Here is a 12,676-nt window from a genome sequence, read left to right as displayed (position 1 = left end):
GCGGCGCTTTGTCCGGGCCCGGCGGGGGCTGCGGGGCGGCCCTTTGGCGGACTCGGCGGCGGCCGGCGGGGCGGAGCGGAGCGGGGCGAGGGGGGGACGCTCTATCCCCCGCCCCCCCACCCCCAGTCTCTATGGCCCCCGGGCCCCGCCGCCTCGCGCTCCCCCCGCCCGGTCACGCGGCGCCGCGCGCGCCCAGGCACAATGGCGGGAAATGAGGGGGGGGGCGGGCGCGGGGCATGCCGGGACGGAGGAGGACCGCGGGGAGGGGGGAGCGGCAGCGCCCCCGCTCGGCCGGGAGCGGGAACTGCTCTTAAAGGGCCAGGCGGCCCCGCGCCGGCTTTGGGGCGAAACGCGGCGAATTCGGGGCTCGGCGGCGGCGGCGGCGGATTCAGCACAACCTGATTTTAGCTCCCCGCTGTCCCCAGCTCTACCAGGCGTGGAGGACCCAGCCCTCCGGGACCCCCAGCCGGGTCAAGGGGCTCTCTGGGTGTTGGTCTGTCGCCTCTCTCGTCTCCCACCCGGGTCCTGCCCCTTTCCCGGGAAAGGACGGACACGGCTCGTGCTGTGAGCCTGGATCGCGGAATGGGGTCCCCAAAAGATCCCCGTCCCTCTCAGGTCAAGGCTCGCATGAAGCGAGCCAGAGGGGAGGGAAGGGAAGGTGGCTGGATGTGGAAGGAAGTGGATCCTTGATCTAAAACCATGGAATCACAGGAAGGTTGGGATTGGAAGGGACCTTAAAGCCCATCTCGTTCTACCCCTTGCCATGGGCAGGGACACCTTCCACCAGCCCAGGTCGCTCCAAACCCTGTCCAACCTGGCCTTGGACACTTCCAGGGACTCCAGGGACAGCCACAGCTTCTCTGGGCAACCTGTGCCAGGGCCTCCCCACCTTCACAGGAAACAATTCCTTTCCAATATCCCATCTAACCCTGCCCTCTGGCAGTGGGAAGCCATTGGCCCTTGTCCTGTCCCTCCATCCCATGTCCAAAGTCCATCTCCAGCTCTCCTGGAGCCCCTTCAGGCACTGCAAGGGGCCCCAAGGTCTCCCTGGTGCCTTGTCTCCTCCGGGCTGAACATGGGATCTGGCTCCCACTGCTCTTCCCACCTCCAACCCAAGCCAGGAAACACTTCCCAGAGTCCAGGGTCAGAGCAGCTGCAACCACCACTCCCAAAGGGAGGCAGAGGGATCCTTGCCCATCCCATCCTGGAGGTGACGGAGTCGCTGCCTTCCACCTCTCCACGAATAAACCATTGGAGCTTAGTTCCATTTTTCCTTTTAATGCAAAAAAATAGCCAAACACATCTTCCTGCCCTCCCCCCGCCCTCCCCAGGTGTGTTTCTCGTTATCTTTGCCTGTTGTTTTGCTTAATATTTCCAGCCAAGCAGCTCCCCCCTCCCAGCCCCTCCCAAACCTCCGCAGCTCTAAAGGCACCCGGCGCTTCCCCATTTCCATCTTCCCACTGAAAAATAAAGAGGGAAAACAGTGGGGTGCACATTATTTCAGCAACGTGCCAGTTCTAATCCTGCCAAGAGATTATAGGAAGAAAGAAGAAATAATAATAATAATAATAATAATAATAATACAAAAATAAAACCACCAAAACGAGTAGCAACAAGCACGGAGCAGCCTCAGCACACAGTGTAAACAGAAGCTGTCCCAATCCAGGATCCAGCTCTCCCGGAAAGCAACAGCACAACATGCTTTGTACACCCCAAAAAGGTCCCTGTGGCGCTGAGCAGCCAAGGGGAGGGTCTGGGTTTGAGCTTGAGTTGGTATTTTTTTTTTGCCTTTCTGTGAAAGGCTGAAAGTGATCTCGGAGTCTCCAAGCGGCAGCACCGAGCCTGGCCAGGCAGGGAAAGGGATGGGGGGGAAAGTGCCACGGGAAGAAGTGGGATTGGGATACAGGGAACCCGGAGAGGAGGCCCCAGGGCTTTGCAGCTGGGCTATCTGGGCAGTGGGAAGGGAGAGAGTAAACAAATACAAAAAAATAGAGATACAAAAACAATTTGTGTGGAGGAAGAGGAGGAGGAGAACATGGACAGCAAATGCATGGGCTGTCAGGCTCCCCAAAGCAAGAATAACAATAAAAAAATCCCAGTTGAGGTGACAGCGAAGAGTCCGACAGAACTCCCTTCCCTGGGGAAAATAAAAATACAAATGAGGTACCTGTTCCACCCCAAATCCGTCACCCCTTCCCACAGCCACATCCACGCTCCAGCCACTGGTTATTGTCTCTCAGATAAAGTCTCTGGGGCCAGGGCAGCCCCGGAGCAGAAGCACCAAGTGTGTGGCTGGTTCCTCCCAGTTGGGTTGTCCAGCAGAGATCCAGTCTCTCCTTGACCCTGCAAACAGGGGGGGATTGTTCAGTGCTCCACGGAGACGGAGCCTTTTCCAGGTCTCACGTGTTTCTCCAGATTTTTTTTTTGTTTTAAAAAACAAAATTATATATATATATATATATATTATATACAGGACAAGGAAAATATCCATGGAAACAAATGGGGTGGCTGGAAAAGATGCTTAACAAAAAAAAAAAAAAAAGAAGCCTGAAATAAGATAAATTCCCAACTCTTCCCCAAACTGATGCTTTGCCTTCCCCACTAGTCCTCCAAGACCACAATCTCCACGTTATGGACCTGGTGCTGGTGGTCCTCCACATCTCCTCCCACCACTTTCTCCTCAGTCCTCAGCTCCGTCTCCAGGATCACAGCTTTGCCCTCGGGCTCGTCCGCGTCCGCCTCGGGATCCGGCGCCGGGTCGATCTCTATGATGGTCTGCCCGTCGTCCGAGGTGCCCTCCACGGCCTGGATGGTGGAGGTGATGCCCGACTCCATGGCCACCAGCTCCACGGGGTTGACCACAGCCGCCACGTTGGCCAGGGCCCCGCTGTCCTGCATGGCCGCCGAGCTCAGCAGCGCCAGGCTGGAGGACGGGTGCAGGGTCACCGTGTCCGAGGAGCTGGTCTTGGAGGAGGAGGAGGAGGAGGAGGAGGAGGACACCACGGTGGCGTATCGGAAGAGCTGGGAGCCGGAGGGCAGCGTGTGCACAGTCACGGGGCTGGAGCCCTGGCTGATGGTGGCCACGGGGATGTTGCCCACGGAGAACTGCTGCCCCACGGGCGCGATGGCGATGGGGGAGATGACGGTGAACTGGGGCTGCTGCAGGGGGGTGGAGGGGCTCAGCACGGTGGCGGAGGCTGGGCGCTGCAGGCGGGGTCTCTTGGGGGGCTTGGGAGCGCTCACGGGCATCAGCACCACGTTCTGGATGGTCTGGGACTTGGCCTTCTGGTCCCTGGCGAGTTTCTTCTGCTCTTCCAGCTGCCGCTCCAGGTCTGGGAAGGGAACAGCACCTCAGGCCGGGGACACCGGGAGCTCCTGGGGCTCCATCACCCCCCAGGGTTGTGACAGGGGACACCCAACCACCCAGCCAGCGTGATCTTGGCATCTCCCTTGGGATCAAACTACACTTAAAGAAAAGGTCAGGTTCTCTTGCCACCCACACAGGTCAGTGTTCCAGCTGGCAGCACCTGGATAAGGCACAGGTAACGTTCCATCCCTGTTGGCTGCTCCTACTGGTAAGAAGATGGGCATTTCTGCTCCCCAGGCTAAACCCACCTATAAGGGAGAGTGGACAAACCCCCCTGGACAGTTGGAATTGCTTCCTGAGCTGGGCTGAGTCACATTCCCAGAGCCAAGCACCAGCACTAGGCACAGGAGCAGGACCTGGGGTCAGTGAAACATCTCCCTCACCCCCATCCTTCCTCCCTTGTTGGTGGGAACACTGGGAGCCAGAAGCAGCACAGTGACCTCATTTATCCAGGGCAGCAGGGGACTAGGACAGGGGTAAGGACAGATCCTACAGGACACAATGAGGAGGGAGTTACATTGAGGTTGTGTGGAAGGAAAATCACATTTGTTCCCAAGAGCAGCAGCAGGATGTGAACCTTTATTAGGCACCTTACCTGCTAGTGTGTAAAGAAACTGCTCCTCTCCTTGCTCTGTCTGGTTTTTCCTGTTGTCCAGAACCTTCTTGACTGTGTCCATTAGACCAAATGTGTGGGCAACATTGTTCAGGACAGCAGCATCTGCAAGGAAAGGGTGCTCAGTCCCATGCAGGACTCAGGTACTCAAAAGATGCTCCTAATTACACCAAAAATTTTCTGCTGCTTTTTGTAAAGCTCTGTTCTTTCACAAGGGCTGGCTGACAAAGGCAGACCCAGCTCCCTCATCCTTCTGACATCCCAGGACTAAATAATCCCATTCACATGATAAAGCAAGAGGAACAGAGCTGTGTCACTCAAGCAGCTCCAAACTGCTGCAAATGAAAGCATAATTTGCAATCACAGAGATACAAACGAGCTCTCCACCTACAAACCATCACCCCATGCTGCTGACAGTGTCATTAACATGCCAAGCTCCACTGAAAGCTTTGCAAAATGTCTGTTATAATCCACTGACTTCAATCACTCACAGCTCCCAGACACAAAGATCTGCCAGCCCGAAGTTAAATTAGAAAATTAAGGGGAAAAACCCTAAAATATCCTGGGTAAAATGAAGTTTGTGGCTCCATGGATGTTCTCTCAGGAAGAGCATCAACAAGAGGTGCTCACAGGGGCATGTGCCGAACTGGATTAGGGAATGGATCCAAGTTAAAAATAACCCTAAAAAAGGGGAGGGGAGTTATTTTTAACCCAGATCGTTCCCCTCATCTGGTTCAGCCCCAAAACCAGGTTTTCTGGCACCACTGAAAGCAGAACCAGAAGAGAGGGGGCAGGACCCTTTTAAGCCTGCACTGTCACAGAGAAGTGTTTGAATAACTCTGCTCCAAGAAGTGATTCTGGAAGAGCTTCCACGAGGGCTGGGAGCTGTGGACAGTCATCTCAAAGTCCCAACAAGCTGCCAGGGTCACTCTGCTCAGGGAACAGGGTGGAATGGTGTGTCCTAGTGCCTTGAAGCAAAGGCACTTCACAGCTGGGCAGGCTGAGAACACATCCAGGCTATGCTCCCACAGCTCAGCTAATGAGTGGGAACTCGTTCCCAATCCCGACTCACCAGCTTTACATGGTGGGATGGACACTTGCCAGGTTTTTTTGCCTGCAGCTGCCCTTTGGAGGCTCCTTCCTCACAACCTACCTGTCATCTGGAAGGGAGACTGCCCCAACCTCTGCTGCACCCCTCTTAGGACTTCTTCTATCTCCTTCTGGATGTTGCACACCACCTCTTCCATCAGCCCCACATCAGCTATTCCCTTCCAGAACATCAGCGTGTCCTCTGGCACAAAAAAGGGGAAAAAGAAGTCAACATGTACAAGCAACTGGCATTTTCCCCACAGGGCCACCTTAAACCTTTCAGGCAAGTGTAACTTTGCAAGGTGACTTCCAGTTTGGCCACTGGGGTAGACAGGACACGTGAAAAAGAAACAACCAACCCCAAAGGAAGCAAAACAAGACTCAGGCAGCAAATTAGAGCAGGTTTTCAAGCAGCTCCGTGACTTCCAAGGCAAAGATGTGAAAAATGTTCATTTCACATCTTTGCAAGATGCAGAGCTTAAAATCTTGAGGAAGTTCTGGCTAAACTTCTGTACTGATCCTAAGAGGGAATGCAAAGCCAGAGAGACACAGCCCAGAGAGCTGACAGGGAACATGCTCCAGGCTGGTAGACATGTTTTATGTCCTTAGAATAAATTAAGAAAAGCCCCTCACTGTAACTAGTAACATCTGAACTGGGGGATCATCCATCAGCCATGAGGCCAGGGCTGAAGTGCTGCAGTGGTGAGGAGTTCTGTTTGGCAGGAAGCCTGGATGTCTGGGAAAAGCTGGGACAGCCAAGGGGCTGGGGGACAGCTCACTGCTCAAACTCTCCTTATTTTCAGGATTTCCAACATATATAACAAGGGGAGGAGAGGGGAAGAAAACACCCAGCAAGCAGCCTGGGCTTACCTGAGATCTCATCAGTGTCCTTTTTGATGCCCTCCTCAGTGGCCATGGTGACAGCAGCTGTGAGAGCCGAGTTCCACTCGATGCCCTCCTCCATGCTCTCCTCCGACAGCGCAATCTGGGTGATGCTCCCTGCCAGAGAGCCCCTGTCAGCTCCCCCTGGAGCTGGAGTGCCACCCTTGGATCCCTGCTTTGATTCCCACCCCCTCACCCCTCCCAAAGCTCTCCTCCACTCTCAGGTCAAGTTTGTGCTTGGCTTCTTTCAACCAAATGCTTCTTGTTGGAGCTGTGGCAGCGAAAGGCTCTGGGAGTTCTGGAGGGAGAACTATGTGCCCTCCAAAAAGCAAAGTGGGGCCCTCACACCAACAGAGCAGAAAGGGATCAGAATAAAGAAGGGAACAAATAAGGCTCAGGCAGCCTTCTTCCCTTGCATCATCCACAGGGACCCCTGCACCCCAGAGGTACTCTAATCCCTCAGGAAATGATGGAGTGGGGGTCCAAGCTGGTTTATAGAAGAGAAATGGATCTGACTCAATCTGGATCAAATCTGGGACTAAGCCAATGTGCAGCCACTGTAAGGTTTTACCACATGGCCATGGTACTTTCCAGGAGATTCTCCTTAGCCTATGGACAACTCTTCCATCCCACCCACACATGGACTCAGAGAAATGTAACCCACCCAGCTGAACAATGCCATAAAACTGGGAATAGACTTAACCTCAGCAAAGAGCATGGGATCACTGAGCATTTGCAGTTGGAATGACAATCAAATCATGTCCAGCCATCACACCCAGTTCATGGATGTTCTGGAGGAGCTCAGCACCCCTAAATTCATTGTCAGAATGAGCCCAGCTTTTGCCTTTGTAATAATTCCCAAATGGGAAATACATGGGAAAACGCTGTGCGAGCTCTCTCAGGCATTTGCTCACATGGTGATCCCAGAATAAGGATCCCTTCAAGGCTCTCAATCCCTCTCCTGGCTCCCAAGGCTGCCTCTGGAAAGCACCTGCTTGATGCCAGCTGCTTACAGTCCCTCCCAGTCCTGCACAGCACAGCTCCCTGACAAATGCTGCCGAGACCTCTCCGAGCAGACACAAGACACACTTTCCTTCCCAAAAACCAGAGCAGTCTCCTTCAAAACAGTGGGACCACCCTGCTGTGGCCGGGGAGAAGGTGGGAGGGGGAGGAGCATGAGAAGGAATTCCTATGGCACTGGTAGCTGGTTTCCTACCATCAGCTGAGGTCGGGGTCTGCACCACGCTCTGCTGCCCCGGCACCGGCGCTCGGGCGCTGCTGATCAGGAGATCAAACTTGGTGCTCCGACACGTGTTGGTGCAAACTTTGTCGTGCTGGTAGAAGTCAATCTGCCCCGAATCCATCATCTTCCTGTGCAGGGAGTGGGGAGAGAACCAGGCTCAGCTCAAGGCTCAGCTCAAGGCTCAGCCTGGAGACAAAACGGGTGTATTTCACATGGGAATGCTACAGCCATGGGAAGGACACGGAAAGGGAGACCTCAGGGCCACTCTCTGCACACAAAAAACGTCCTGCAAGGCTTTCAAATGGCAAACACAAGCCATCCCCCAGCTTCACGTGCAGGGCTCCAGTCCTGTTCCACCCCACCAAGTACCAGGACCCCCAGGTGAGGCCACTTCTTCCAGGATGAGGGATCCTGGATCACACCACAGGGCCAGGATCTCTGCAGGGTGCTGGCCAGGTACTGTGAGGCTCCAAGAGACCTCCTGGGGACTTCAAAGCAGACAAAATGCCTGCTCGGGGTCCTGCAGCTGCAGGGGTGAAGCCCAGAGGCTGGACAGGGTCAGATACCTCAGCATGATCCCTCCGAGGCGAATGGCCCTTTTCCAGTCCTTCAGGGTGGATTTCCCAGCCAGGTGAACAAAATGCTTCGGGCTGATCAGCTGGTCATTGAACTGACAACGAGACAAACAAAGGCTCAGCAAACAGGGAAACGTCATTTGGGAAGACTGGGACATCCAACACAGCCAGTCTACAGCCCCCCTTCCACTCAGAGAGAGGAGCTGCTTCTCAGATCCCTCCCAGCTTTGATCCCCTGGGCACAGCAGCTCCTACAGCTCGAGAATGGATGTCTGCAGGGATGACCTGCCACCATCAGCATTCAAACCACACAGTCTAACCAAGAACAGCCCTGAAGGCTCTGTATGAACCAAATAATTTCCTGTGAACATGTCACCTTGGAGATCCTTGCAGGAGCTCCTGTTACATCAAACAGCCCAGGAGCTTCCAGCTGACACAGGTGTTCCCTCAGGCATTCATTCTGTCCTGCTCCAGTGACTCAGGTAATTCCCACTGAGGGGGAGCAGCACATGGGGCTCAAACTCGATGTATCTGCTGTCACACTGCCACACTCTCAAGTGGGAAAAGGTAACAGCAAGATTTCTCTTCCCAGTGCAACCTGCTCCCCAAGGAGTGGAGTACCAGGACTCTGAGGGAAAGAGGGAAGGAAGCAAAGCTCCTCCGAATCTCAGCACACATCCCCTGCCTGCCTTCAATCCCTCCTCAAGGGCCAATATGGCTGTGAAATCTAAGATGTGTGATATCCTCCTCTCCTCTTCCCGTGCTTCTTCCCATCTAAAAACAACCTGAGCACCAACACTCCAAAGGCAAAGCCACTCAGTTCCAGGACAAGGTTAGGATGAAACACAAGAAGTCCTGTGGAGGTCAAGCAGAGAAGAAATCCACGGGGAGTTTTCCCCTTACCTTCACACACTTGACATTGATTCCTGGACAGACAAACTTCTTCCAGAGCAGGATGGCCTTGCTCTCCCCACAGGTGATGGGATAGGCGATCTCGATCTCCTCGCTCGTTTCCAGGGTGCTGGGGTCTGAGGGAGGAACGGCTCAAAATGAGACTTCCCACCCAAGAGGCTCGAATCCCACAAGGCAGGAGATAGGAGCTCACAGGTTGTGAGATCTGCACTTGGGAAAGCAAAACCAGGGCTGATCCCAGTTCAGGATCAGTCCTCTCTTAGTCTTCTCCACGTACTAACTCCAAAAGCAACTGGCACCTGCTTTTTGGTATAATGATGCCCAAAATTAAGCTCAGCTATCAGGAGAACATGAGACCAGAAATCCAACACATCTGTAAGGGGGAGGTGTCAATGAGAACAATCTTTGTGGCAACAAAATGGCTTAAAATTTGAAGCACAGATCTCTCTCAGATTCTTGGAGCTCTGGTATCTCTTTAGCAGCAATATCAGATATTTACTGATAATATATTCACTTCACACATAGAATTTCTGCTAATACTGCCAAAAGACCCACACCCACACAGGAAGCAGAACTCTAGTCAAGATCTAGTGACAGCACCCAGCGACAGGAGCCTTTTCCCACACGCTGCTCAGGGAATGGCAGGGAGCACTTGGCTCTTCTGAGCATCCAAACCATCAGGCTATTGCTTCAGCAAAGACCCAGCGACCAGAGCCTGGTGCTCCAGGCACCATTATTCCTCACCACCATCCTTCCTGCTGCCAGTGCCTGCACACCACGACTAGGGTGACATCCCGGCTCCCCTGGACCCCGTGGGAGCCCTTACCATTCACTGCAGGAGAGCCAGGATCTCACTTCCAGGACTTTGGGACCAAGCAGTAACAGCAGACTCTTATTCCAGAGTATGCCCAGCCCCTGCACCCACATCCATGCCTGGGAATCAGCATCTGCAGGGGCAGAGCCAGAAGGAAGCCCAGCGGGCTGGAGACACCAGCCCTGCACAGGAGGGGATCTGTCCATGCTGAGGGGGAACTCACCAATCCCTTCTTCCAGCTTGTGGATGGTGTGGGTTTCCACGGCCACCACGGCAGCACTGGCCTCGGAGCCCTCCTGGTAAATCCTGTGGTGAGAGTGGCCATCCATAAACAAACCATGGAAACCATGGGAAATCAGGATGCACAGCACGGGGTTAAAATTTCGGCTCCCTCCTTCTGCCTGCCTTTGAAGGACGTGGATTTTGTCTGGTGCAGTATTTTTTGGCACTAATAATCCCAAGGACTGACACATGCAGAGGCGTTCCCAGTGCTGTCAGCCCACCCTCCATGCTGCCAGCACCACCGAGGCAGCTCTGCAGTCTTCCCTGTGCCTTCTGCTCTGCTCTCTGTCACCCACAACAGCACAAGTGTGCCAGGATGTCCCTTCCAACCCTGTGTGCCACTGCAGCACAGGCTGACCACACAGGGGAGTCACTGCCAGGCCCACAGCCACCCTGCTCTGTGAATATTATCTACCTGGCGCCAGTTTTTTTCACATCCTGATTGATCCAGAGTGAAAATGCAGCACCAAGGGTGCCACAAAATTCCCTCCACATCCCAGCTTCACTGTATTTAAGGATTATTTTAGGGGAAAGCTGGCACAGAGGCACAGGTAGTCTAGACATACAGACCACCAGGTCCAGCAGCTGCAGCGTGGCCAAAATCCACTGAGGGGCTGCAGAGGGACAGCACCACTGCCACGATCCAGGCAGGATCCCTCAGAACACTTTCAGCCCTTGGAGGCCCCATGACAGTCACACACACAAGCTTTTTCCTGTTGTATTTTTCCCTCTCCCCTGTGTGGCACAACCCCGACACAGCCCTGGAAAACGCCGCGACCCTCCGTCCCCACGCCAGGAAAACCCACAGAGATCCTCCCACCCCCATCGCATCCCACACCTCCCAGTCACACCAGTGCCACCCAACTCACCCTTGCTGCACCGGCTGGAGCTGCAGGATCACCTGGGTTTTGGTATCCTCCGGGTTCTCCCCTTCATTCCCGTCACTTGGTACAACCACCACATCACCCACAGGGACGCTCACCTCGGCATTCGCCATCTCTCACATGAACACGGTGAGGTTTTCCTCCTCCCTGTGGATCACGAGAGCTGGGAACAGATCCCACAGGCAGATTCCCTCCCCAGTGCCAACTCCTGACTTCCCGAGCTGGTGGCTCTCCCTGGCCCTGCACCCCCGAGGCCAGGGAAGCAAACCCACATGGTGGGTTTTGGCAAGAGCTTGAGTTTCCAAGCCAGCCCCCGGGATGCTCTGATACACCCTGGGATGCTCTGATCCTTTGCTACCAGGAACATGCCTGGGGATGATCCTTCCCAGGAGAAACTGTGCTGCTGCAGGAGAACCTGGCAGGGAGGGGGGCCACAGCTGCACTCCCAGGGGATGTTCCTGTGGCTGTGCAGGAGGCACAGAGGTGGTTTTGTGACTGCTGTGGGGCCAGGATCACCCCTTTGGGGTGTAAAAGCTTCAGGGAAAGACAGACTGTCAGAATCATGGAATGGTTTGGGTTGGAAGGGATGTTAAAGATCACCCAGCACCATCCCCTGCCATGGGCAGGGACACCTTCCACTAGCCCAGGTTTCTCCAAGCCCTGTCCAACCTGGCCTTGGACACTTCCAGGGATCCAGAGGCAGCCACAGCTTCTCTGGGCAACCTGTGCCAGGGCCTCCCCACCCTCCCAGGGAACAATTCCTTCCCAGTATCCCATCTAAATCTCAGAGATCTCAGGTTGGGACATCCCGGCGGGTGACGGGGGTCTCGATGTCCCAAGCTTGGGGACTCACCACCACAGGGGCCACGCTCCAGCCATGGGCTCCCCGGGGATCCCTGAGCCTCCCTCAGCTCCGGGGGGCACCCAGGACCCCCCGGAACCTCCCAGGACCGCCCGGTACCCCCGGAGGGGCGGTGGGGCTGCGGCTTCCCCAGGATGTCCGGCACGGGGGGGCCGCCAGCACACGGTCAGGCCCGGGCGGGGGTCGCCCCCAGCGCTGGTGAGGGCTGGGGTGGGGGGGTCCCTCCCCATCTCCCCCCGGGGGGGTCCCCGAGCGGCGGTTCGGGGGTCGAGGGGGGGGTCAGGTGCCCCCGGCGGCGCGCGGCGCCCGAGGGGCGTGGCCTGCCCGGGGGAGGGGGCGTGGTCTCGCCCCCCCTCTCCTCCCTCCACCCCCCCCCTCACGGCGCTGCCCCCCCCCCCCCCCGCCCCCCCGCGGCGCGCGACGTCCGCCCTCACGGCGGCGGCGGCGGCACGTACGGCGGCGACCCCTCCCTCCCCTCACGGCGGGGGACGGGCCCCCTCGCGCCCAGCCCGGCCCCGCCCCGTCGCGCCCGCACGGCCCCTCCCGGCTCCTCCCGGGCCTTACCGTCGGCGAGCGGCCGAGAACCGGGGGCTGAGGAACGGGGGGAACGGGGAGGGGGGGGAGCGGGGGGGAACGGGCCGGGCAGCGCCCGCGCATGCGCAGCGCCCGCCGCGGCCTCGGCCGCCAGCACTTCCGGCCGCCGCCTGCCTTAAGGGGCCCGCGGCGCTGCCGCCTGGTGGCCGCCGGGGGTATCGCCCCCGCCACGCCGGGACACGAGATGAGGGAGGCGGGGCGGTCACGGCGGGGTGTGCTCGCCCCCTCGCGGCCATCCAAGCAGCGAGAAGTGGAACGCGGTACCGGGCATCTCCACACTGCAACCCCTGGGACCCCCACGCCACCGGACCCCCCGCTCCCCCAACAGCGAGGGGCCACTTGATTGACAGCGAGATGAACCAATAGCGATGCGGGGACGGGCAGCGACAGCCAATGGGTGCGAAGGAGGCGGGTGCAGCGTGGTGGGCGTGGCGGTCCCAGCTGACTGACAGCAAGACAGACCAATAACGTTGCGCAAACGCGGCAGCAGCCAATGGGCGCGCGATAAGGGAAAAGAGGGCGGGCTCTACCGGTGGGTGTGGCACGGGCGGATGGCTGA

At 56.7% G+C, this 12,676-nt stretch overlaps 1 protein-coding gene across 2 annotated transcripts; it reads right to left on the bottom strand.

Annotated features, from left to right (window-relative positions):
- Positions 1–1,312: 1,312 nt before the first annotated feature.
- On the bottom strand, positions 1,313–12,441 carry GMEB1 (glucocorticoid modulatory element binding protein 1). Of its 2 annotated transcripts, XM_032709770.1 has the most exons (11): positions 12,088–12,441; positions 10,647–10,808; positions 9,719–9,801; positions 8,673–8,797; positions 7,761–7,864; positions 7,168–7,322; positions 5,940–6,068; positions 5,134–5,271; positions 3,963–4,085; positions 2,638–3,332; positions 1,313–2,343 (listed from the first exon to the last, which is right to left on the bottom strand). In XM_032709770.1, exons 2-11 carry the CDS (start codon positions 10,772–10,774, stop codon positions 2,227–2,229), a joined length of 1,797 nt encoding a protein of 598 aa, XP_032565661.1. In that variant the 5' UTR covers positions 10,775–10,808; positions 12,088–12,441; the 3' UTR covers positions 1,313–2,226. The 2 variants fall into 2 exon arrangements, with proteins under 2 accessions (XP_032565661.1, XP_032565662.1); XM_032709771.1 differs by lacking the exon at positions 1,313–2,343 and having other exon boundaries at positions 2,556–3,332.
- Positions 12,442–12,676: the final 235 nt, after the last annotated feature.

Source organism: Chiroxiphia lanceolata, chromosome 24, assembly GCF_009829145.1.
Source record: "Chiroxiphia lanceolata isolate bChiLan1 chromosome 24, bChiLan1.pri, whole genome shotgun sequence".
Lineage (NCBI taxonomy): Eukaryota > Metazoa > Chordata > Aves > Passeriformes > Pipridae > Chiroxiphia > Chiroxiphia lanceolata.
This window is presented reverse-complemented; position numbering and strand designations above follow the sequence as displayed.